This window comes from Solea solea, chromosome 11 (genome assembly GCF_958295425.1).
Source record: "Solea solea chromosome 11, fSolSol10.1, whole genome shotgun sequence".
Lineage (NCBI taxonomy): Eukaryota > Metazoa > Chordata > Actinopteri > Pleuronectiformes > Soleidae > Solea > Solea solea.
In genome coordinates this window covers 20818033-20844961 of record NC_081144.1, presented here as the reverse complement: position 1 = coordinate 20844961, position 26929 = coordinate 20818033, and the positions used below count along the sequence as shown (strand labels likewise).

Sequence of the window (26929 nt, the reverse complement as noted above, 5' to 3'; positions counted from 1 at the left end):
CCTTGAGTCAAACAGTTTCAGAGCAGCTGATGCAGAACAAGCAGAGGCTCATACATTATGAAGATGTCATTCCACAGATTCACATGACTTCACTCCGGCACAGTCTTCATCACCACATCCGACCTTAATCAATACATACTTTAAGCTACACTTGAGACAAAAAAACCCTCTGAAATCAACAATGTGTTGCTGACGCATGACGAGCAAATTGATCCAGAAAGGTGAAAGTCATCAGGTGTTCAAATATCACTGCACTGAATAACAAAAATTATGGGTAGCAATGTGTTTCCACTGGTTGCAAGAATAAAGGTGACCCAGGAGGATAGAGGGCATCGGTTGAAAAGCTTACCAGACTCAAAAAACGCTGCAACAAAGGACAGTGGAGATCATAAGACGAAGGTTTACAACTCGGGAGAGTCATCACGGCAAGAACCATGATATGCTCCATTTCAAGCAGAGCAGTATCACTCGTAATGGGGTCCATGATGGACAATTCTGCATTTCAGTTTTTATATCCAGGGCAATATACGATGCCAGTGCAGGTGGTGTGGTTCCTGTTATGTTCCAAGGTGAAACAGTTGAGGTAATAGATGGAGTCAGAGCCAGTCTCACTCTCCTGTTAGAGTCAGAATCCCACCACACATATGTAATAAGCGTTTTAGTTATCCATAATGACGAGGTTTACCTTACCCTGACAAAACGGGAGCTCGACCATCAACTTTGTGGTGAGTATGAGTGTTCTCCCTGTAAGGTGACCATCTGTGGGTCTTCAGGTGGCTCTTGAGACGTTTATTCACATACTTTTGTCCATGTGTGGGCAGAGGAAAGTGGAGGAGGTGCATGGTGGCAGAGCGTTTTCTCTCATTGCATCTCTAGGACACAGGTCTGGAGTTCCATTTCATGATGTACAGCTCCTTCCTGCACAAATGTCTTCTAACAGCACCTGTCCAATGGAATGTCCTCCCAGTTGTTTGATGAAATGTGATTTTTCTTTTTCTTGTAAGGTTTCTTTTGTCCATCAAGAGCTAGTTAATATTCCGACATCTGGGAATACAAGATTTGTTTGGGTAGACTTGTGTTAGATATGCAAATGATATGCGGCCTGTTCATCAGAAATACTGTCGTGGAGATGCTGAATATGTTGAATCCCTTTCATCCCCCCATAGTTCTCCAAATGTCATTTATCAGTAGAAACGAGACTTTTAGATTTGTTAGAGACATTTCATCTTTAACAAATTCCATTACATTACCCCCCTTCGTGCATTAATCACACATGCTCAGAAGACAACGCCAGAGCTTATGCTAGCTTGCTAAACATTCAAGACGCCGATGCAGAGCGATTCAAGACCAGAGTGAACATCAGAGTGCTGCGTTTGAACGGTGGCAACAACTGAAAGCCCAGAAAGGACTGCAGAGTGGTGCCATGTCGGCCCTGTTTCAACTGGACAGGTAGGTTTACTTCATGTCTTTGTGATCTTTTGAGAGAGTATTGTGTTGTTTTTCAGTATCACACTGCACAGTACTCATGAATCCGTGTTTGTTCCACGTTCCTGTGCCTGGAGGCGTAGCTTCAGAGGGAAGTCTGAAGAAAAGGGCTTGGACTTCTGAATTCAAAATATAGCCTGCTCGAACTGTTTTTGCAGAATCTCCAACCCTACTTTTTATAGTTTTTAGGAAGTATTGCTGTACATGTAATGGAAAAAAAACTGTGTAAAGCCTTCTTTGCCTCAAGAGGGAGCTACTCAAAGTCCAGCAAATCACTTAAAGTGTTGGGTCTGCATCAGTGAGGATGGATGTTCTGAAAACGAAGACTGGAGTGGCGGACAGCTTAGTTGTTAGGCAAAGAGCCCATTAGCAGTAACCCAGGTTTGCTTCCACCTGTGGTCCATTGCTGTGTGTCGCCTGCCCTCTCTTCCCCCTTTCACAGTCAACTGTCCAAAAAAATATCTTAAAAAAAAAGAAATTGAAGATCATCAAGGGTGCAGAGCTAATTTTTGTAGAACAAATATGTATCATAATCCACTGATACATATAGGTATCATCAATCACCAGCATGAGGTCATTACTCATGATGGTATTGTTGCATGGAGTTATGTGACATTCTACTGACAAAGCAGCTCATGATGACCCACAGTCACAGTTCACTGTTAGACGACCTCTGGCAAACTTGGTAATTATGGCGGGAGCAAAGAACAAATTTAGGTAACACATCATATAGAGTGACAAAGTGTGTGTTAGGCGGAGGATGAACGGATCGGCAACAACAACAAAAGCCGTTCATCATGTGTTGCCTGTGTGAAACTGATATTGACCGTCGTAGTTTCTTTTACAACCTATTTTTATTTTTTACCATGAAAATGAAGGTCTACTACGCCTGCTGCCGGTTCGCTCCTATAAATCACATCTGAGGTTTGGGAAGACTGACCTACTGTATTGTATATGGTTATGAGCACTTGTTTTACAGGCGCATAAAAAGAAAAATGTAATTTATTATCAACGTTCCTGTCTGGAGCTGCCACTTGGCTGCTCTCTCATGTCTTTGCTGTCAATCTTGTGCTGCAGTTACTCAAAGAAAAATGAATACTAAAGTAATTATGAATTAACAAATGTGATCAATAAACGAATAAGAAAACACGGTTGGAAAAGCAAACATAACATATTAACTATACAAGTATTTTTTTCCTGTTTCCTTGAATCTGAATGAAGTGAACCAACCCTACGGCCCAGTGTCGGCCCAGTCTGTTCTACCAGCTCAATGCTGAGATTCACTGAAGCGGAGCAAATTTGTTTGTCTCCGTGTTGATTTGTCTTGGTGTTTGTTTCTCCCATTGTTTGTGTTTATACACATTTTCTGGTGATGGCCTTCTCAAGTGTTTCTCTGACTCTTGGCAATTTTCCGCCTGGTCGCCCCTAATGTGTCTCTCTGTTTATCCGCTGTCACAATACAGCTGCTTTATATATATTTACACAGCCCGGAAGTAATGGCAGAGAGTTCTTTTTTACTTTAGGAAGGCACGAATTATGCATCGGTGGTTATCTGTTTACACACACACACACACACAGGAAGTAAGCGTGTTTTTATGATTTACATGTGGCTTCGATTCACAGATGCTATAAATTTCCTCAGATATGAAGTGAAGTCAGCCTGAAGAAATATGACAAATACCTTTGGGAAGATAACCAGTGTTGTGTGAATTCCATCACTTTGGCAACCAACTGCTAATGACACAGGGGGGAAGACGGGCAATATTGCTTTTAGCAGGGGCTGTGGACGGCATGTTGGAAACAAATCTAGGCTAGAGGAGATAAATGTGTTACAAAAAAAACTGCTGCTGCTGCTGCTGCTGGCTGAAGCAGTGCTTCAAAATGTTACCCATTCAACAACAGAGAAACACGAGACTACACACACATCCATCAGAAAAGCCCAGAGCTGTGACTTCACTCTCTGCCGCATTAATACCAATAATCCATGAAAAGATAAGGTGTGAGTGTGTGTGTGTGTGTGTCATCAAAATTCACAGAACCCATCCCTGCCATTCAAAGTGTCTTGGTTACCATGGTAGCAGCTGCACCATCAGGAGATATGAAAAAAGAGAACAAGAGAGGAAACAGAGAGCAAAAATAAAAAGCTGAATTGGTGTGGTTCTTCAAATAAGACGAGGACGGATGTCGGCGCTGCATGTTTACAAGTGGATAAGACGACAGGGTGAGTGGGGTCAGTGTATATCACATCCATTCACCCACTTTCACACTAACATACACAAAATTCCCTTAAACTGATGCCACAACTGGACATTAGAACACACAAATATCACCATGCGGCTCATCAATAGGGCGCACTAGGGTGCTGCCCCAACGGTCTTGCATGCTAATGAATCGCAGGCTTGCATTGACTTGAAAAACATTTTTAAAATGTATATTTTTTTAATGAGCAAGGAAAATGTTGTTATTGAGTAAAATGTAAAGTCTGCAATAAAAATGCAGATTGTGAATATTCCACCATTGTGGAAAGATGCTGAGAGGTGGCGCTCTCTGGTCATAGACTCTTTAAAAAAGTGCACAAGTGCAGTTCACTCCTCTCGATACAAGAGACAGGAGCTCATGGGGCGCTGATTTTCTCCTCCCTCAAATAACGTTTAAATGTTTTAAGTCACATTAGACATGGGAGCACGAGGAAGAGCTGGAGAAGCGGAATTGGGAGAGGAGGCGCGAGAGAAAGACAACAATGAGAGGAGAATTCTGCAGGAAACACTACGAGTGTAAAACACCTTTGACTCAACAAGCCTTTCCAGCTTCTTAAATGTGAGTTCATGCTGTTTCATGCAGAATTATTAAGCACAAATTTGTTCTGAACATGACTTATATTTTTGAATTGGGTCAGATCATTTGTCATCTTTAAAAAGTGGGTCCCTGTATAAAATGTTTGGGAAGCAATGTTATATATGATCGTAAAAGAAAAGTTTGTAAGTTTGTATTTTATTTTAAGTAAATACACTGGTGTGATGCACCTAGATGTAGGCTGTTTGGCACATCCTACTGGTGATACATGGTGACAGTGCATCTGAAAACTGACACCCTCCTCAATTTCTTGGCATATTTTATACCACAAGGACACAAACAAGGTCTTCCTGTCAACTAAAGATGGCCACAGACTGATACATACTCACATCAGCATACAGAATACATGCACAGCCATACTTACATCCACATAGCTTTACTTTGGCACATGCGTGTTTGCACACAAACACACTTTAAAAGGTGCAGACAATTGACTTTGGACTTCCTGTCAGAAGTGAACATGAATTAAAAACAAAGAATGAAAGAGAGAACGTGTATTCCTCTTTGTCATTGTAATTCCTGTATTTGCATGAGCGACAGTGAGAGTTCGAGACTGAGACGGAAACAGAGGAACTGTGGAAGGCAGTCGGCATCACGGATGGATGTTGGTTTTCATGCAAATATAACATTTGGGACGACAGTGCGCGCAGCCATTTGCATACTCATTCACCTCTGCCTTGTTTATAAGTAAATAAATCCAGCTCTGCTTGGAGTACAACATCTGCTGCTGGGCCAATTGAGGCAGTACTCATTCATACGCACACTCAAATGGTGTACAGGTCCCAGCTGCATGCTCTGGATTACTATGCCACCATACATAGTGTGTGTGTGTGTGTGTGTGTGTCCATTAATACTTGTAAATATATTCTGTGTTTCGGAAATCTGTGTCTCTGTGTTTGTGAAATGTTTGACTACATGTGCCCATGGATTTTTGTGGCCGTGTGTGTGTGTGTACTCGTGAACCAGTAGAACAGGGGACCTCGGTGTCGTTACACACTCACAAAGAGGGGACTCCACGTTGAACAGTGGACATTTTTCAGGTCCCCTGTTAGCCACGCTTTAAATCAAGCTCAAATTATGTCTAAGACGCTCTGGTGATTTTTTTTTAATATTAAGCAAAGTGGGGATTTGCAAGTGTGTGAGTGTTAAAGCCCACACGCAGTAGCGCTCCTGCTGGCTGGAGCAGGGACTTTAACACCTCATGACGCACATCGTTTCTTAACACTCCTCCATTGTCTGAATGGCTCGCAGCCCCAGACAGTCTTTCAGATAGTAGTAGGGCTGTGTGTGTGTGTGTGTGTGTGTATGGGTTTAAACCCTCACCTCGGAGGAGTTGACTCGTCCCTCTTGGAAGGAGCAGTCGCTGGCATCCTGTGTGCACATGTGGCGATATTTGCACCAGTAACAGGGGAAGTTTCCATTGACACACGACAGACACCTGGAGAGAACGACAGGAGAGAAACACAGGGGCTGAAAGCAACATTCACTTTGGATAACAACAGTCAAGATAGACAATAATATTAATAAAAGAAAAGCCAATAATTTGTGTTGCATCTGTGTCTGTGTGGACAGCAAATACATGTATGAGCTGCAAAAATAGCTGAAACTAAATGAAATGTTTCCACTGGTTTGTTCAAGAGCAAATAGTTTTATTCTTGAGCACAAAAAAAACACACCCAGGGAAAAAAAATGGATATTTATTTTTATATCTTTATATCCTGACCACTTGGGAATTTAAGACATGCAAATTGAAGAAAGAACTATAGCATCTTGGTCACAGGATGTTACTTCACACTTCAATCTGTTTAAGGTTGGATCTTTAGAAACATAAGATGGTTATAGAGGGGGGTACAAGGGGTATTTCCACCCCATGTTGCTGTTTAGTGTCCAACATCACAAGGGGAGGAACAGGGCAGACTGCTGTGCAGTCGAATGAACAGCACTGTGTGGAAAGTGTGTTCAGGATGATAAACCATAAGTATAAATTCAGCTAAATCTATAACCTCCAAGTAAATTTGTAGATGCAAAATGAACCCCACTCCAGTGCTCCTTTGTTTGTAGCTCTAAGTCACTTTACTGCTGGAAACAAATGACTAATGCAGCATGAACTTGCATTAGTCATTAGTCAATTCTGTGCTGGGTAAATATAATTGTTTAATTTCAGCCATATTACATGCTTTTATCTGAGAACAAATGGAAAAGAAAATGTGTGGCAACATCTCGGAGACAAACACATTTAGATTTAAAATTGTTGATTATAGCAAGGTTACGATGCCCCGATGGAAATTTAAAATTGTTCATTATCACCAGGTTACATTGCACTGATGGAAACTCAGGCAGCATGACCTGAATTCATCATAGATTAGATACGACACGCTCAGGGAGAACTGCTGTCAAGTTAAACCCAGAAAGAGTGGAAGCACGGATAAAAAGAAAACCTTCAATGGGAGGAAGTGTGTATGAGATTCTGACAGGCCAAGTGTGGACATGTGTCACCACAGCGGCACAACATCACATGTTTATGGCCAGATCACTGGAAATAAGGTCGGAATGACAGGTGTAACTGTGGCCTTAAGACTTTATTCCAGCTGTCAGCGAGGCCCAGAGAAAACAGCCAAGAGAAAAACAGAGAAAAAAGAATCTGTGGTGATCTACACTTCTCCTCTTATACTTTCAGTGCTGCAAGGCTTACGGAGAACTAAGCTGGCAGACCAAGATAAGCCAGTTTTTTTTTAAATAACATTTTAAATAACACTTCTTTTCTTCTTAAGAGTGGAGGAAACAAAGTAAATATATGTCACATTCAAACAAGGTTTATGAGACAAAAGCTAGGCTCACATGCATGAATACAAGAGAACAGGTGATGTAAGCACAACAATTCAAAGGCTCCTTTTCCCCTTTGTTGCTCTATTTAGCATTTAAGGGATGAGAAACATGATAAACATGTATTAACTTTGATGTTAAAATGATCGTGTAAGCTATAATTTCCTTGAGTGCTTAAAAAACTTCCACATTTTTCCAACACTTTTCCAACAAGGCAGCCAGTTCCATGCTAGTGCCTTATCTGGAACTACAGTAGTTCTTTGATTTTTGACCACCAAAGACGTTGAGGGCTGGGAGCAGGGTTTTTGTGGCCAACAAAACCAGTAACACTCTTTTCCCAGTATACAAGCAGGGAATCAATTGGTTGTGCCATTTTACAGTTGACGTATTATGACATAGATCAAGACAACTTAAGCTTGTGACTAGTCTTTCTTCCATTAACATCAACATATTTACTTTAATCTGGCAGAGCATACATTCGCTCTCCTCTTCAGTCCTTTGTTTGTCTCGCTATTGTCTTCTTCTCTTGTGTACCAATATAATTTGGATTAACACGTATTTTACAAGCTGCTCCTGCTCCTCATGTGGAGGATAGAGCAGTACACAATGAGTGAATAAGTGTATTTTAAAAGTCCAGTTTTAGTCAGACTAACATAATAAATGGTCTAGATTTCTATATTTCTTGTCTTTAAGACCACACAAAGCTGCTTGACACGTTCATCCATTCACACCCATTCTCTCACACATTCATACAGCATATCTTCTATCACACATCTATCATACCCATTCACACACTGCTGGAACAGCCCTCATGAGCAACTTGGGTATAAGTGTCTTGCTCAGGGACACAGAGTAGCTGGGAATTGAACCTTCAACCTCTGGGTTGAAAGATGACTCAATTAAATCAGAGTCCACACATCCACTACAGTGTGCTGCCCATATTTGGATCCACTTGGGATATATAGAGGATCCATAAATGTATATGTACACATGTACTATATTACGACATTATGACCACACAGCCAGTTGTGTAGTAAACCTGTAAAGAAGTTGCTAACACGAAGCTGGAGTTTTTGACTTGGAACAAGTTCCACCTAACAGCAAACTTTCTATGTGTATTATCAGAGGAAATACAAACTATAAGACCACCTTCATTGTTTAACTGACAAGTGATCGCTGCCAAGTCTAACCCAAAAACACCCGGTAATGAGCCACCATGGGGGTTTAAATCCAGGTCCTCCAAACCAAAAGACAACAGCTCAGCTCACTCTTCCACCCTGCAGCCAGGAAGACTGGCTTTTAAATTGGATTTCAGGATAATCCTTTCTCTGTCTTTGTCCCACTGTCCTTGGATTATTCAGATTTCCGAGGGTTAAGTCCTAAATCGCCCGTATTACAGTGAAGAAGTGACAGTGGGGTCTTCATGCAGCCTGCGATAAGCTAGTGAGACAAGAATGAACTGCAGTGTGAGGTTCCTAATCAATGCCAGTGGATTTCCATCGGAAAGGAAGGTGGACCGGGGTTATGCTAACGTTGTGGTGTTTGTTAGTAGAGCTGGTAAGCCAGTTCCTCCTCACTATTAACCCCGGGGTTTATCGATTTCTTGTTGCAGGGACATCTCCGTGCACATTCAGAGGGTTGAGTGTGCACATGCCCATGTCTAAAGTAACACACACTCACTGGCTGAAATGCACTTATACACACACACACACACACACACACACACGCTGTCACCCATGTTGACATCTCAGCATTCCTTTGGGTCACCTGGACAGTGGGGACTTGTTCTACAGTAGAGCTGTCAATGCCTGGACAACTGGCCTGGGTAAGTGGCTGTGCTGCTGCAATGTAATCAATAAAATCCCCTGCTATTTAACAAGGCCTAGCAACACAGTCAGGTCAAATGGGTTTTCATCTTCTCAGAGCTTTTGTTCAAGAGGGGTTGGATCAATGGAAGCTGTTGATATGCATGGAACAGACCTGCAGTGAAGCATGTATGAATGATCATATGCTCATTTAATTCTGGTTGAAGTGGATAAAGTCACAGATAAAGCTGCAATTCTTCCTATCTACGTCAACGGAAAAATGACCCTCCTTGTCTCTTGACTGATAAATGTTGCTTTGCATTAGTTCATGCAGAACGTGACAGTCATACGACCAAGTTGTGATCAGATGAGAGCCAGATTATGGCAATCTGTTAGTCATACTCTAATAACAGCCACTTTCACACCAAGGCGGTCAATTTAAATAACATTCCTTCGTCACTCCTTCCTTGCACTGCACTTCCTGTTTCGTTTAGTACATTGCTTGGCCAATCTAGGGAGCATCTAAAGAGTGGCGCTATCAGTGTAGAGTCTAACTGCATTTCCGTTTGTTGCAATACATGGTTTAATTTTGATGACAGTGAGGAGTTAATGATCTCAAACTCGAGTTTTCCTCTAGTATTCAATAGCACATGACATTGGTTTTTGAGGAAAATAGATGATAAATCATGGCACATAATGAGTTGAAAGCATGTGACTGACTTCCGGTTTCTAAAACTGACATGGTGCCGGTCAAACTGCGAACCTCAAGGCTTCAACATAGTCGTTTATTTGGCAAATGGAAGACTATGTCCTCCTTTTATATATGATCTACAGTGCCAACCCGAATCAAGTACCCCAGTGACACATTTGAAGGCAAAGAGCAAGAATCTTTGATGCCTAATCAGGTCTTGATTCCGATTCTGATTAAAAGCTGCACATGGTTTGAATTAATATCTCCAAGTCTTTTATGTAGAGAGAGCTTTTAGAAGACAGATAAGAGCGACTGCTGTGCCATGCGAGTAGGCCTCTTTGTGTTTTATCTAATAAAGAGTGCAGAAACATAACCACACATATATCATGAAGTTATGCAGCAGCCGAGCCTGATGAGAAGTTTCGATTCCCAGTGGGGGACTCATTATGAGATATTACTGCATCTTGTCACAGTGACGTCCAAAAGCAGTGAGTCTGTGAGTGTCAAACAAGTGTTGCCTAAAAAAAATATCAGCGAATGGATGACGCTGGAGGCAACAGCCAATGGTCAGCCTGGAAATGGCAACCCTTACTAGCCAGTGGAGCGTGGGTGGGTTCCCTCCCTTGAGTGGTCTTTTTTTTGACGGCATAGATTTCAAGTCTTTCATATTTAAATGGTCATGGTGGCCTTTGTCTGGGGTGCAAATCTTTTAACTGTGTGGGACGCATTATTCCTGACACAATGGGCCACAATCTTTCGCTCTCGTTCATCCAACACTCAGCTTTATATATCTCTCCCTCTTCATTCCTCTTTCACAGTTGTCTTTTCCCTCTAGAGCTCTTACGGAATGTGAATTCCGTTCCTTGTACCACTCCCCCTGCAGCACTCTCCCTCTTGCTTCTCTTCCCCTCTTTAAAGATGAATTATTCCTCCGCCCGCATGCTCAATTAAACCATTCCAAACCTCCTTTTTAATGCAAATGTCTAATATTGTAACAGTGTATGCAAATAGCTTGCGGTGTAATTTGCCGTTTCAAGTCTGCGCCTTCTGTTTCCATGTGTGTGCACCTGTTAATGTGTGTTTGAATGGGAATGTGTATGGTGGGTGATGCTGACCACGTACTGTATCCACCATTAGGCATGTTGCACAAGGCTGAATAAAGTTGCGCACAAGCCTCTAGGCAGCTCTGCATGTGCATCTGAGGCTGTCTCTGTGTCTGCTGTTGGGAGACTGGTCTATAATTTACCTCGGCCAAGTCCATTACCTGCCTATGTACTCCTGCACATTGCTTTCTGCTGGTTGGGTCAAATATTTCGATTTAAGGGTTGATGGCAGAGGGAGTATAATATATGATGTTATGGTGGGGTTACTGTCGCAGTAACGGAACTGTAGTTGAACAGTCCTAATCAGTCCCGAGGGAGCCAGCAAAGCCATCATCAAAGGCTTAAACAGGAGTGTGCCTGTTTATGAAAAAAGAGGAGATACACAGCAACACACACACACACACAAAATGAATCAGAGCTGTTGAACTAGGCCTGGAGGCCCTGAGAAGTGGCCCAGGTGAGCTCTCTCTCCAAGCCCACTCCATTATGACCATCTTCACACAGGAACATTGGCTAGAGCTAATTAACGGCCTATTACTATGCAGATATATGCGAGGCCAAGAGCAGAGTACAGACAATAAACGGGGTGGAGAGGGCTAAGAGGGTTCTGGGGGGTGGCTTGTAAAATGAGCATGAGAGAAGAGAAAGTGAGAGAAGGTTTGGGGGCAGGAAAGCAGGAGAGAGACATAGGCCAAAAAAAACAGCAGAAGTTCATTTCACACTGATAATTACTAGTTGTTTGTAACACCTGTGATTTAAGAATAACATTTTCTTGTCATAGCCTAATGAGTACAGTTTTTAACTTTTGGTAGACTTGTAATGATGGAGCTTCTTAGGAAGTGGAAACATAATATACGGAAATGTAAAATGTAAAAATATTAGGAATTGTAACAGAGGTTAATAGAAAAGAGGCCGATGGTTACAATGACCGTAACATCAATTGGTATTAATATTAAAATCAATATTAGAATTATTACATTACATTACATTACATGTCATTTAGCAGACGCTTTTATCCAAAGCGACTTACAATAAGTGCATTTAAACATTTGGGTACAAATAAGAGCTAGAAGTAAGTAAGAGCTTCAAGTAAATCAAACTATGAAGTGCTAGTCATAAGTGCGATATATATATATATATATATATATATATATAAACCTTAAACCTTAAGGCCCAGGTATACTTCCACGCGCGCAGAAGTGTGCGTCACATTGCCACATATCACGGACCCTGTTTTACTCGCGCATCAGTGTCCTGTAGTATCTGACTTCACCAGAGGGTGGCGGTACAAGTCTGGACCAAGGGAATAGGACACATTCCTACCAAAGAAGAAGAGAGTGACGCTTTAGCTCCCTCGGACACATCTGGTTCGAGCGGCTTATCACCTGAAAGAATGGGGCAGGGGTCATCAACACACACTCACTGGCTGAAATGCACTTATACACACACACACACACACACACACACACGCTGTCACCCATGTTGACATCTCAGCATTCCTTTGGGTCACCTGGACAGTGGGGACTTGTTCTACAGTAGAGCTGTCAATGCCTGGACAACTGGCCTGGGTAAGTGGCTGTGCTGCTGCAATGTAATCAATAAAATCCCCTGCTATTTAACAAGGCCTAGCAACACAGTCAGGTCAAATGGGTTTTCATCTTCTCAGAGCTTTTGTTCAAGAGGGGTTGGATCAATGGAAGCTGTTGATATGCATGGAACAGACCTGCAGTGAAGCATGTATGAATGATCATATGCTCATTTAATTCTGGTTGAAGTGGATAAAGTCACAGATAAAGCTGCAATTCTTCCTATCTACGTCAACGGAAAAATGACCCTCCTTGTCTCTTGACTGATAAATGTTGCTTTGCATTAGTTCATGCAGAACGTGACAGTCATACGACCAAGTTGTGATCAGATGAGAGCCAGATTATGGCAATCTGTTAGTCATACTCTAATAACAGCCACTTTCACACCAAGGCGGTCAATTTAAATAACATTCCTTCGTCACTCCTTCCTTGCACTGCACTTCCTGTTTCGTTTAGTACATTGCTTGGCCAATCTAGGGAGCATCTAAAGAGTGGCGCTATCAGTGTAGAGTCTAACTGCATTTCCGTTTGTTGCAATACATGGTTTAATTTTGATGACAGTGAGGAGTTAATGATCTCAAACTCGAGTTTTCCTCTAGTATTCAATAGCACATGACATTGGTTTTTGAGGAAAATAGATGATAAATCATGGCACATAATGAGTTGAAAGCATGTGACTGACTTCCGGTTTCTAAAACTGACATGGTGCCGGTCAAACTGCGAACCTCAAGGCTTCAACATAGTCGTTTATTTGGCAAATGGAAGACTATGTCCTCCTTTTATATATGATCTACAGTGCCAACCCGAATCAAGTACCCCAGTGACACATTTGAAGGCAAAGAGCAAGAATCTTTGATGCCTAATCAGGTCTTGATTCCGATTCTGATTAAAAGCTGCACATGGTTTGAATTAATATCTCCAAGTCTTTTATGTAGAGAGAGCTTTTAGAAGACAGATAAGAGCGACTGCTGTGCCATGCGAGTAGGCCTCTTTGTGTTTTATCTAATAAAGAGTGCAGAAACATAACCACACATATATCATGAAGTTATGCAGCAGCCGAGCCTGATGAGAAGTTTCGATTCCCAGTGGGGGACTCATTATGAGATATTACTGCATCTTGTCACAGTGACGTCCAAAAGCAGTGAGTCTGTGAGTGTCAAACAAGTGTTGCCTAAAAAAAATATCAGCGAATGGATGACGCTGGAGGCAACAGCCAATGGTCAGCCTGGAAATGGCAACCCTTACTAGCCAGTGGAGCGTGGGTGGGTTCCCTCCCTTGAGTGGTCTTTTTTTTGACGGCATAGATTTCAAGTCTTTCATATTTAAATGGTCATGGTGGCCTTTGTCTGGGGTGCAAATCTTTTAACTGTGTGGGACGCATTATTCCTGACACAATGGGCCACAATCTTTCGCTCTCGTTCATCCAACACTCAGCTTTATATATCTCTCCCTCTTCATTCCTCTTTCACAGTTGTCTTTTCCCTCTAGAGCTCTTACGGAATGTGAATTCCGTTCCTTGTACCACTCCCCCTGCAGCACTCTCCCTCTTGCTTCTCTTCCCCTCTTTAAAGATGAATTATTCCTCCGCCCGCATGCTCAATTAAACCATTCCAAACCTCCTTTTTAATGCAAATGTCTAATATTGTAACAGTGTATGCAAATAGCTTGCGGTGTAATTTGCCGTTTCAAGTCTGCGCCTTCTGTTTCCATGTGTGTGCACCTGTTAATGTGTGTTTGAATGGGAATGTGTATGGTGGGTGATGCTGACCACGTACTGTATCCACCATTAGGCATGTTGCACAAGGCTGAATAAAGTTGCGCACAAGCCTCTAGGCAGCTCTGCATGTGCATCTGAGGCTGTCTCTGTGTCTGCTGTTGGGAGACTGGTCTATAATTTACCTCGGCCAAGTCCATTACCTGCCTATGTACTCCTGCACATTGCTTTCTGCTGGTTGGGTCAAATATTTCGATTTAAGGGTTGATGGCAGAGGGAGTATAATATATGATGTTATGGTGGGGTTACTGTCGCAGTAACGGAACTGTAGTTGAACAGTCCTAATCAGTCCCGAGGGAGCCAGCAAAGCCATCATCAAAGGCTTAAACAGGAGTGTGCCTGTTTATGAAAAAAGAGGAGATACACAGCAACACACACACACACACAAAATGAATCAGAGCTGTTGAACTAGGCCTGGAGGCCCTGAGAAGTGGCCCAGGTGAGCTCTCTCTCCAAGCCCACTCCATTATGACCATCTTCACACAGGAACATTGGCTAGAGCTAATTAACGGCCTATTACTATGCAGATATATGCGAGGCCAAGAGCAGAGTACAGACAATAAACGGGGTGGAGAGGGCTAAGAGGGTTCTGGGGGGTGGCTTGTAAAATGAGCATGAGAGAAGAGAAAGTGAGAGAAGGTTTGGGGGCAGGAAAGCAGGAGAGAGACATAGGCCAAAAAAAACAGCAGAAGTTCATTTCACACTGATAATTACTAGTTGTTTGTAACACCTGTGATTTAAGAATAACATTTTCTTGTCATAGCCTAATGAGTACAGTTTTTAACTTTTGGTAGACTTGTAATGATGGAGCTTCTTAGGAAGTGGAAACATAATATACGGAAATGTAAAATGTAAAAATATTAGGAATTGTAACAGAGGTTAATAGAAAAGAGGCCGATGGTTACAATGACCGTAACATCAATTGGTATTAATATTAAAATCAATATTAGAATTATTACATTACATTACATTACATGTCATTTAGCAGACGCTTTTATCCAAAGCGACTTACAATAAGTGCATTTAAACATTTGGGTACAAATAAGAGCTAGAAGTAAGTAAGAGCTTCAAGTAAATCAAACTATGAAGTGCTAGTCATAAGTGCGATATATATATATATATATATATATATATATATATATATATATATATATATTTTTTTGTTATTTATTTATTTATTTTTTTTTTGTCGTCGTCGTTATCGTCTTAGTCGAGGTAGAGTCGGAAGAAATGTGTTTTTAGTCGGCGGCGGAAGATGTGGAGGCTTTCCGCTGTCCGGATGTCGATGGGGAGCTCGTTCCACCATTTGGGAGCGAGGACAGTGAACAGTCTTGAGTTCTAGAATTAATGAAGATGGCATGAACACAAGGTATCGGGTGGCTCACACCTAACACTAACATTACTTAGCCTTCAACAAGGGGGTGGTGTTGCCTTTACGGTAGGATGGGAGCATTTTTTCTTGTATTGCTTTAAATCAACGGCCTGAATGAATGAATTGGATCGTGATTTATCAATCAACCTGCCATCTTTATGTCTTTGTGATCTTTTGAGAGTATTTGTTGTTTTTTGGTATCCACAAAAATCTAGTGTCACCGAAAAGTACCAAGTCTGTGTTCGTTGCGTGTTCCTGTACTCTGGAGGTGTAGCTTCAGGGGGAAGTCTGAAGAAAGGGGCTTTGACATTTTGAATTCAAAATGTAGCCTGCTCAAACAGTTTTTCCAGGATCTCCCACACTACCTTTAATCTACAGGTCTTTTTTCAATGTAATCACAAAAACAGATTATAAATTTAACTCAATTGAGGCTCTCCTATAGAGATCTTCCTCCTCATCCTCCCCGGTCCAGCACACCGGTTTCAATATTGTGGTGTTTTACAGACCACCTGGACCCTACTCAAAATTCTCTGAAGAATTTGGTGAGTTCATCTCAGATCTCACCCAATATCCATTTAATTAAACAAGTCCTCTGACTCCTTAGCTAAGGCATTTCTGGCACTTATTGATACACTTGTTTTCAACAAATTTGTAGATCTTATTCTCTCACATGGAGCTGAGGTCTATCATCAACAACTAAAGGCCCTGGTATACTTCCATGCACAGGGGGCTGACCCAACGCTCATCGTGCACATGCAGCCCAGATTTTGGAACTGCGTGGGTGTGTGTGGACAGTGACACTTTTTTTTTTTAAGCTCCACTCGCCAAGCAGAAAAAACCTTGGCAACAACAGAAGAAATACTCAGCAAGGATAGTCACCCGAGCCTCGACCTGGCGACCCTCCAACCGGCAGACACCCCGACTCCCCTGCCCCATTCTTTCAGGTGATAAGCCGCTCGAACCAGATGTGTCCGAGGGAGCTAAAGCGTCACTCTCTTCTTCTTTGGTAGGAATGTGTCCTATTCCCTTGGTCCAGACTTGTACCGCCACCCTCTGGTGAAGTCAGATACTACAGGACACTGATGCGCGAGTAAAACAGGGTCCGTGATATGTGGCAATGTGACGCACACTTCTGCGCGCGTGGAAGTATACCTGGGCCTTAAGGTTTATTAAGTGTCTTTAAACTACCCTAAATCTGCATGTCTTTGGACAATTGGAGGACACTGGAGTACACAGAGAAAACCCTCACAAGTGACGTGGGACACGGAGAACATTCAAGCTCCACACAGGAAGGCTCGAGTTAAACCAGGATTTAAACCAAGAACCTACTTGCTTTAAGGCACCAGCGTTAAATACTAAGGAGCCAGTATGATAGTCCCCAACGAAGCACAGTCTGTAAAATGTGGGCAGTTTATTTGTTCTACAGTATATGGAAGCAGAAACAGTTGAAGTATTGGAAATGGCTGGTCACGGTTACAGTGGCATATGCATCAGTACTGTACTGGGCTGATGTTGGTATTGACAGATACTCCAGGTTGTGATATCGTTACCAGAGAAGAGAACATGGTATCGAGCTGAGCAATCACTACAACTACCAAATCTACCAGAACTAAATCAACTCTTATACAAAACATGTAGCCCATGGAACATTTGGTCCAAATGCAGGAGGAGACTGCATCAAAACACTTTAGCAGATGTAGATTTATTTTCATTTCCAGATCTTCCTGAATTAATGTATATATGTTAGGAAAGGAAGTGAAGCCGGCGTATGCTTGTGAAGAGAAATCCACTGTGACACTTTTTTGTTTGGAGTGTATCAACACTAGAGTTAATGTGAGATGAGAGTGCACCAGGTGGATGAGAGAGAGAGAGAGGGAGGGAGTGAATCAGCGACCTCAGCAGAGAAGCCAAGAGCCATTTAGGGAATGAGATTTTATTTCTATTGCATTTGACCTTTACTTAACCAGGCAGATCAATTAAGATCACGTTTGTCATTCATTATCAGGCTGATCTCACTGCTGATCTCACCTTCCCTCGCATTTGTAAAAGTAAAGCTAAATAACTAAAAACCCCAATAATACTGAGATATTTGTGGTCTACAAAGCATCACACAAGATACATTTAAATAAAACACAATTAGTAGCGATTTTTCTTTCAACATGACATAAAATGAGCTAAAATGAGGTGGTGTATAATATTCTATGATACACATATATTAAAGAATGAAATGAAGTGACTAAAGTTGAGGTTGATTATTTTCCTTCGCTCATCAGCTGCTCACACATCAACAACAATATGTAAACGTGTTTTCATACCGGAGACTCAATAATGCTCTCCCCCCCCAACTCATTTCCAAAGAATACAACTGATGTGTTTGAGCTTCCTCTGCTTGGCTGCTCATTTAGGTTTTGCATGGTTAGGAATCAATTTATTATTTCAGTCACCAGTGGTCCCTCCATTGCTTGAGATTTAATTAAGTAATTGATTTGTAAAAAAAAAAAAAAAAAGCTTGAATACATTGAATAATGAATTAGCAGAGGTTGCATGCTGTTCGCCCCCATTCCACCTTACAGGAGTTTATTTTCAGGCCGATATTTTAACATTGTTGCTCCAGGAAAAGAACCACAGGCAGCACTCTATTGATCACTGCTTCCCACCAGTCTGTGTCTTGCTGCGTGTGGAATGTTATTGTGAATTTAGATTAGCATTCACAGTGGTATGTAAGCAAGAAGCGTTCTCTTCTACTTTTAATTCTACTCTTTACAAACAGTCTAAAGCAGGGGTTCTCAAACACTGGGTTGGGGCCCACAGATTGTCTTTCCCAACCTTTTGGTTAAGATTTATGTGTACAATTAAGTTTACTTGGAAGAGAGGTGAAGATATGATTATAAATGTAAATGACACAAATTTGCTCTTGTCATTGACGTTAAAAACACTTGGAAAATTTAATCGTGAGGGAACTTACGATTGGTGAACGCTGCAGTTGTAGAACACAAAGTCCACGCTGGCAAACTTCTTTCCTGTCTCCTTTGACTTCAGATACAGCTTAATTACACGTCGATCACCTGCAAGGAGACACAACATATTCACAAAATATTATTTCCTTATGATTGATGCGACCACATGTTTTAATTACAAGCATGTTACTGGCATGTTTAACAGTTAAGGTAGACAGGAGCAAAACAAATATGGGATTTCCTATAGTTGAGCAGTGGAGGAAACAGTGCAGTTGCCCATGTGCAGTGCAGTTTTATTTGTTTACTAAGTTTGCAAACCTGTAGTTAGTCATTTAAAAACGTGTGCAAAGAAAAAAAAAGCATAATTTTTATCTTTCAAAACAGGTCGACTGAAGCAAACACATAATATTTCGGCAACATCAAACCAAACCTCTCTATTGAAAAGCTCAGAATAAGACGTGGTCCAAATTGTCACCATCACTGTTATTATTTTTTTGTGCAGCTGCCAGATTTCATGATGGGAAGAAAATATTTTGTCACATTTTATGACTAAGTTGTTGCAACTTTCCCACCTCTCAATTAATCAATTCAGGTAGTCATTGAGTGAGTGGTGGCTGTTGACAACATGGCTGTCATAAAAATGAATCATTAAATAAAAAAAATAAAACAAAAACTTCTTTTCTATCATGATTCCACAAATTGATTGGTTAACACAATTATTTCACTTCTTTAAATCGACTATTTGGTTTCATCATCCATTCTATGAACACCCATAGAGTTTATTTTACCCTGGTCTCGAGTGATGGGGGCGACTTCTTTTGTAGAAGGAGACAGGCAGTAGATCCGTCCACCGTAAATGCGTCCCTCCGTCTCCACATAGTCCTCGAAGGAGCAGTTCACTCCAGCAGACAGACTGGGGACATTCTGGGTCTGAAGCACCAGCTAGGAGGAGGAAGCAAAGCAGAGAAGTGAGCAACAACATCAATCTAAACTGATATACTTCAAAAGTAATGCAATAAAGAAGACTTCTACAGCCCCACAGAAGAGAATGCCACTGCAGAAATGTGTCCCTAACTCATTTTTCAGCTCATCCTCAAAGTGACGGACAGATTGCCAGCAATGACACAAGAACAAGCTTTATTTAATCTCGTTCCACATCTGTCATACCCACTTTTCCTGTCCATCATTCTTACGTCCACTTCTCCCCCATCACACACACACACACACACATACAAACACCCACACTACTCCAACTCTCTGTACCTGTACTTCTGACATGGTGACAGAGATGGTGTCGGGTTGGACGGACATCCGGACGCACTGCTCCGCTCTGGTGGTGAAACGCTGGGGTTCCTCCGCTCGCTCACAGCGATCCTTCCTTGAACATCTAGACGCGGAGGAGACGCAAACAGAGACGGTGATTTGTTTGGTATTGTACGTTCACACCATTGTGTTTTCTTTGCTTTGTCCTTGTTTAGAGGAAAATACGTTTTGTTCAGCGTCATTGATGTTTGGTCAGAATGTGGCGCAAAGCCTCCACTTACTCACACAACTGGTGAAAGACTCCAGGCTGTTTAAAGTGCAGGCTTCACTGATTTAGTGATGGCCTCTATACAGTTTTTTTATTTTTTTTTATTGAACAACCCCAGGACGCTTGGTTTCAGGCAGAGCGCCGTTTCATTAGCGGGTGCATGGAGGCATGGAAATTAGAGTAACGTATGAAACTGAAAACGCAGTTAAAACAATTAACACAGCAGTTAAGAGAGTATATTTTCCCATAAAAAAAGTTAATGATGAATGAATGAATGATATGAAGAATTTGAGCACCCCCCCAATTCTGCTTTAATTAAATGAGAGGGTTTGAAAGGAAATAAACACTAACTTAAATCATAACCTAATGTCTTCATTGGGCTGTGTATTGAGGTGACGATATGTTATATTGGGATGGTATAAGCAAGTCAATATATTACAATCCCCCACCCCAAAGTAGTCTATTACTACAAACTAACAACTCTCCTCCTTAAAAAAACAATGTTACATGCATTAAAAATATACTTATACAACAAAACCACTGTCAGAAACCGATATTTTCTTACGCCCCGATATCTACAGCACATTTCATACGAAATAAAACAATAGAAATAGGAATGGATGGAAAGTACATGATAAAACATAGAGTTAAAGCATTAAAACATGTTTGCGTGACAAAAGAAGATAAAGATAGGGGGAAAAAAAGGCTTTCCATAAACGGATGTGGGCAGCTGGCCCACAGTTTGCGGGCTGCTTTGGGCTTTTTGTGGTTAATAGGCTATTAAAGGGTCAGAGATGTATTAGGGTGCTATGCCATTAAGAGGTTTGTAGGTAATTAAAAGGACCTTAAAAATCAATTCTGAAAGAAACAGAGAACCAGGGCAGTTCATCTCAGACTCATGGAATCATGAGCGTCCTATACGTAATTGTCCCGCTGATATTTTCTGTATGAGTCCAACTTATTTATAGACATCACAGTAGTCTGGTCACTGGTTCAAACACAGCGGCAAAGTAAATGATTTAAGTGCTAATAAAATCAAATAAGATGATATAAATGCTGTCGCAAGTTGTAAAAGGTAAGGTTTGCTAAAAAAAAAAAATCATTGAAGGATAATGGCTGCACTAATGTCCACAAGATGAATATGCGTCTTGACATTGTGCTAAAATGGAATTTGCATTGCTGCTAAAAATGAAGCAGACGAGGAAGAAGGTAACGTGATCACTCGCCTCTTGCACTCCTACAAATGCTGAAGTCGATAAAAACCTGCATGCACTGCAGAGTCATTTGAACCCGGAATGAATACTAATTAAAATGCTATTGGTCAAAAACCCATTTAAACTCAGTGAGGGGTTTCTTTTTTTTCTTTATTTTCTTTTCTTTGACCAGTGAGAATGGAGCACGAAAATAGAAAGAAACAAACAAATTGCATTAACTCAGGTAGAACACAGGTACTTGGGCTGACTGGCACCATCTGCTAATTCATGCTCTACCCTCAGAGGCTCATTCAGCATTTGTTTGACTGGAAATGTCTAATCACATTAGTACAAGTGATAATATTCACAGCTTTCTCAGCTAATACCTCCCTGTCCACGACAGCCTCTTCATTATGTGCCAAGTTGTTGGTGTTATTGACTCAGTGGATGTTTACAGTAAATACTACACATTTGTGAAAGGGATTTGTTCATATTTAACCACATGATTTGGTATAAAGCTTAGAAAATTGTGAATGAATGAATGAATGAATGGTGAGGTATGGCATGCAGCCCCAAAACAGACAAAAAGCCCATTCTCTAACCCTCACTGTTATACACTGACCCCCAAGAGCATGAGTGGAGAATAAAGGGGTCAAATTCAATACTTCCTGACCCAAGTATGACCTCATACTTATGAATGGAAACCCGACTAATAAAAATGGAAGTGATGGTCACATGGTCACAGCTCCGTCTTAACCCTTTAACACCGAGCGTCACGCTGATGACGCGTTCGCAGAAGCGCGCTTCACATTACCATAGTGAAGGCGACGGTTTGTGCTATCGGAAAAATTCCAACGCTTTCTGAAAGCTGAGAAGTTGCCAATTAATTGTAATTTAACTCTCGCTGTTTCAGGAAGCTGGAGAATAAGCATCTTTGTCACCAAAGAGGTGTTAAAACACTATTTTAACATGAAGTAAATTGCCAGATATTCAAAGTTATTCTTTGGCAGACATTTTTCTGGCACTTTTATGGTTTAAAATTAGCAGGACATTTTAGGTGATAAAGGGTTAAATATCAATGCTGAAGTTATGGCGTGGATACAACATAGTAATTAGTGTGCTGTATAGGCACTTACATATTATGCAGCACACACCAGCCACAGTGAGGATCTCCTGATCCCAGACAGGCTCCACAGGAAGTGTACTGCTCACAGCTCTCCACCGGAACAAGTGTAACCTGGAAAACACACACACACACACACATATATGGGTGGTTAATGTTGTGTACACCACCTTTAAAGTACTTTAGCCATAGTATGGGCCTGGAATAAACAGGATGTACTGGAGGAGTCCTGGGCCTGGAACATGGGATTAAGAGGAGCAAGCTCACTGTGACTGTCGGAGATAAACAGGTCTGGAGGAGATGCTTCCAACGCCAAGCTGATGCATACAAGGCGAGCGAGAGGGGAGGGAATCAAGGTTGAGGCACATGTAAACACACACATGGGTTAGCGTTACACCCTCTGACAAACATTTCTCTCTGTTATTTACCGTGTACTGCCCACAGTTCTCTCGTGGATTACAAGAGATAGTGAACACGACGAGGGAGAACGAAATGAAACGGCAGTGTGTAATGTAGCCGGAAACTGGAGGAACTTTAACTGTGGGAAGTGTATGTCCAAGGATGTGATAGAAGATGCCACATCCCTCTTCCCCCTGAAATAAATATTAACATACATATGTTGTGTGTGTCAGGAGTTACTTTGATAACTGATTAATCGTTTTGAGTGTTTTGTTTTTCCTCATTTTTCAGCTTCTTAACCCTTAGTGCTCAGGTGCACCCATGGTAAATTGCAGTGGGAATACACAACTCCTTATATGGACACATAACATTTTTGTCTTCCTAAAGTTTCATTTTATATCTCATTTTTATTCGTGATATAAAGTAGCAATAATTGTGCAGAAGTCACAAAATAGATTGTTTTCCTTCTCTTTTTGTTCATAAAAACGAGCCAAGTGAACTTTAAACTATGTATTTCCAAATTTCATAAATTCAATCCCATTTTAAACATTTTGTATCCTCTCTGCTCAGGTGTGTTTATATGGTTGGTGAAAATTATTTTTATTTTTTTATCAGATTGCCTAAGATGTGCTGAAAAAAAAAAGGTTATAAGACTCTATATTGCACATTCTTATACCCTCAGTATATACTTTATGTTTAAACATAGTAATGGAAAAATCAGCCAGTGTGCTCTGTGTTCTAAGGGTTAAATGTGAATATTTCTCTGGTTTCTTCGCTGCATATAACTAATAAATCATTAAAACTGAATCATGTTGGTTTGTGGACGAAATAAGATATAATTTTCTGACATTTTGTGGACAAAATAAGTAATCGACAGGTTAATTGATTATGGAAATAATCATTAGTTGCAGCCCTGGTCACTCTACTGCCATTTATTGCTACACATCTCCAAAGTCATACCCTTAAAATGGCAGTTACAACACTGAAATGAAAGGTCAGTACCGCTGACCACCATCTCCCGTGTTTCTGCATTATCCCTGATTTGAACACAAGAGGACTACATTTGCTTAATGCATGTGACATCCTTGCACCGTTCAGATAAACATCAGGGATTACTCCTTTTTGTCTGCGAAATCTCTACCCGGCTGCCATCTGTGTGCGTCTGCATGACAAAGATAAGATGAAACTTTAATGATTTCTTTGGGGAAATGAGAGAACCAGGGTATTAGCGGGGACATCAAACAATGCTGTCCAAATTTACCTGCCTCTTAAACTGCCAGCAAAGAAAACTCCCAACATCTTGGGACACGGCGATGCAGGCAGACACTGAGCTTTAAGAAGTCCATTTCTACAGACACTCTCTTTGCAGTTATCATTAAAGAGACATGTTTTCTGCTGCTGTCTGCAGTTTTGCCATCTGCCATCTGTCTGCGCGGTTATCAGGAAGCACACATTACCTTGAATTTCACCCAGGTTGTGGACGACTCTCAAGTTACAGAATGATTCTTTATGAGAACATTTGAAAGTGCTTTAATCTTGTCCGCGCATACTGATGGTTGCTCTGCTCGCTCTTGAATCTCTTACTGTACAGTAACAGCATCTGTGTGCTTTCTCTTAACTTGCTGGATGCTGTTTGCCATTGACGGGTGGTGTGATGGACAAGAAATGGCCTCAGGCAAACAAACCCGCACACACACACACACACACACACTGGTGGGGGAAATAAATTGCATGGTAAGAGTTGGAGACATGTTCTCTGGGGCAGTTTTTAATCAACTTAAATACATCGCCGACCACCCAAAACATTTTGACACGCATGACCACAGCTTGTGACGTCATTACTGCAGGATGTGTTCATAGCAGCTACAGGCAGAGCTGCAAACACAGCAGTGTAGTTCTTAACCTTCAAAAATAAATGAGACTCCTTTCATGCCATCGTCAAAAACAAATTCTGTGTCACTTGTATGTATGACGTCACATTTCAAAATACATAGGTAAAAATGCTTGTTTTTACTAGTCCTGTTTTAATCTTATTTTACGATAAATATCACCATGTCTGTTTTCTTTTCTTCTTAATCTCTCTGCTGTGTGTTCTTTTGTTTCTGAACCTCGGAGGGGCCTCGCTATGTTTTGCCGTTTCGACACCGCAGCACAAAGACAATAGAATTTCCCGATCTTGATCCGACTGCTATTATTATGTAAATGAGTTAATTTTATGACAACGGGTCACTACTCACGCTACGCTGCCCAGCCAAAAAAAAGGCACACACACTCTCAAATTGTTTTTGGACCGTCTTCAGCTCATGATTAGGACACGCTTTCACCGCATTATTGCTTTTAATGAGCTTATGCAATGTCGAAACGTGTATTTCAATCCACAGTTGGTTTAATTCTTTGACAAGATCTTGTTATTAGAATGGGAGAGTTGGACCATGGTTGTTGAGAATCAACGGGGTTAAGGTCTGGACTCTGGACAATGTCGATATGGCATCGTCATATTGGAATAGGCCCAAAAACCTTTCACTTTATTCGGGTAATCAGCTGAGTTGGTCAGTTTTTGGCCACACAATGTTTGTTCAATCTAGATCAGACCAACTGAACCGCCTGCAGATCCTAGCACTGCCCCACACACAGGATAGTCTATATTTTTTTGTGGTTGAGATATACTGTATGTGCCTAATACGCTGCTATTTCATCCCGAGACAGCTTTCACGCAAAGAGCGCGGCTCCATGTTTCATCCTCACATCTCCTTTTGTGCCACTCTGATGTACAGTTGGATACAAGAGCTTATGGCAGATTCATAGCATGATAATAGTAACCTGTGTCTGAGAACTATTATACAGTGCCGCCATTACCAGACACAGGGCTCTTAGGGGACAGCAAATAGTGGGCAAATTGTAGTCATTACTTGCGCCTGGACAAATACCCTGCTACTAATACAGTCTATGTGATAGATAAAAAAAAAACAAAAAAAAAACATGTCATGCTCAAGCACAATAGCCACGGAGAGAAGTTTATTCAATGGGGTTTTGTGATAGTAGGCCGGATGATGTATTCAAAGAGAGCAGTTCAATTATTCAGTTTTAGAGACAGATAATGGGACGGGAAACGAGAGATGCTCAGCCAAAGACTCTTTGTCTTAATTTGAGGGAGGGAGCATGTGTGTGTGTGTGTTGTGCGAGTGCATGTGTGTGATACAGTAAGTAAGTGAGAATCACATAGTTATATTAAATATGACATTTTCATCTCCTGCTGTTTGCTGCTGCAGAGGGAAACGTATTCATCTGTGGACATAAGAGGGCGGGAGCATGGCGAAGAACAGTAGAATAAAGAGGAAAGGTAGGAAGAAGAAAATGTCCATTCTGACCACGATTTTTAGTCTTTAAATCATATTGGACAATGTTTACGGACAGAAAATAATAATCTTTTAGTGGGAATCAGAAGATTGTTTTCTCTTTTTGTTGTGATTCCAGAGTGGATGAAACAGGGAACGCTGTGGCGATAAAGTGCAGGGATGTGTGTTTGAGTGTACGTATTATACAAATTAATAACAGCTACAAATGAGCCTCTCTCATTTGGGTCATGATGGAGAGCCTCTTAATTTTCTTCGTGGCAGACGAGAGGAAAGAATAGGGGGTGTGGGCTGAAGGAGGACGGGTCGGGATGAGGAATGTGGGGAAGGATATAGATGAAAAGACACAAATGTAATTGTGACTCATGTTTCATTCCACATATGGGGCCCGTGTGGTCCCGGATAGAAGCTGCTATAAGCCCCGCTGTAATTGTTCTGTCTGTATAATACGGGGGGGGAGGGGGTAAGAATAAGGTACTATCACTTAGACAATAGATTGATGGATGGCCTGTTCACACAGAGAGCAGGGTTTTATATAACTTATTTATTTGTGGGGACATATGTGACTTGATATTCTGTATGTCTTAAATTTGGCCAGGCCGAAAGTAAACTTTTGATGTTTCATACCCAGGGGTCTGTGAAAGAAACCAGACCCCATGTGTTTATAATCAACAAAAGCCACACACGTCTTAAACGTGTTTCCCTTTTTCATCTTTCACTTTGTTTCACAGCTGCACAAAACATATACTGTGGTAGGAACACATGTGACATTACTGTCCTGTGTTGTGCAGATGAGGCTAAGATCACAGCAAAACACATGCAGTTAAAAACTGCACTGGGTTTGACTCAATGTAATTACGTACTCTTAATATTGGTGACAA

At 41.3% G+C, this 26929-nt stretch overlaps 1 protein-coding gene across 3 annotated transcripts in view; it reads right to left on the bottom strand.

Annotated features, from left to right (window-relative positions):
• Window positions 1-26929, bottom strand: part of LOC131468457 (plexin-A1-like) — a 248997-nt gene that overhangs the window by 99035 nt on the left and 123033 nt on the right. For all 3 annotated transcript variants that reach the window (XM_058642727.1, XM_058642730.1, XM_058642728.1), the window contains exons 5-9: window positions 22310-22410; window positions 19713-19836; window positions 19238-19391; window positions 18458-18557; window positions 5662-5776 (exon numbers count right to left, since the gene is read on the bottom strand). In XM_058642727.1, the coding sequence (XP_058498710.1) occupies window positions 5662-5776; window positions 18458-18557; window positions 19238-19391; window positions 19713-19836; window positions 22310-22410 (594 nt within the window). The remainder of the gene's footprint in view (window positions 1-5661; window positions 5777-18457; window positions 18558-19237; window positions 19392-19712; window positions 19837-22309; window positions 22411-26929) is intronic.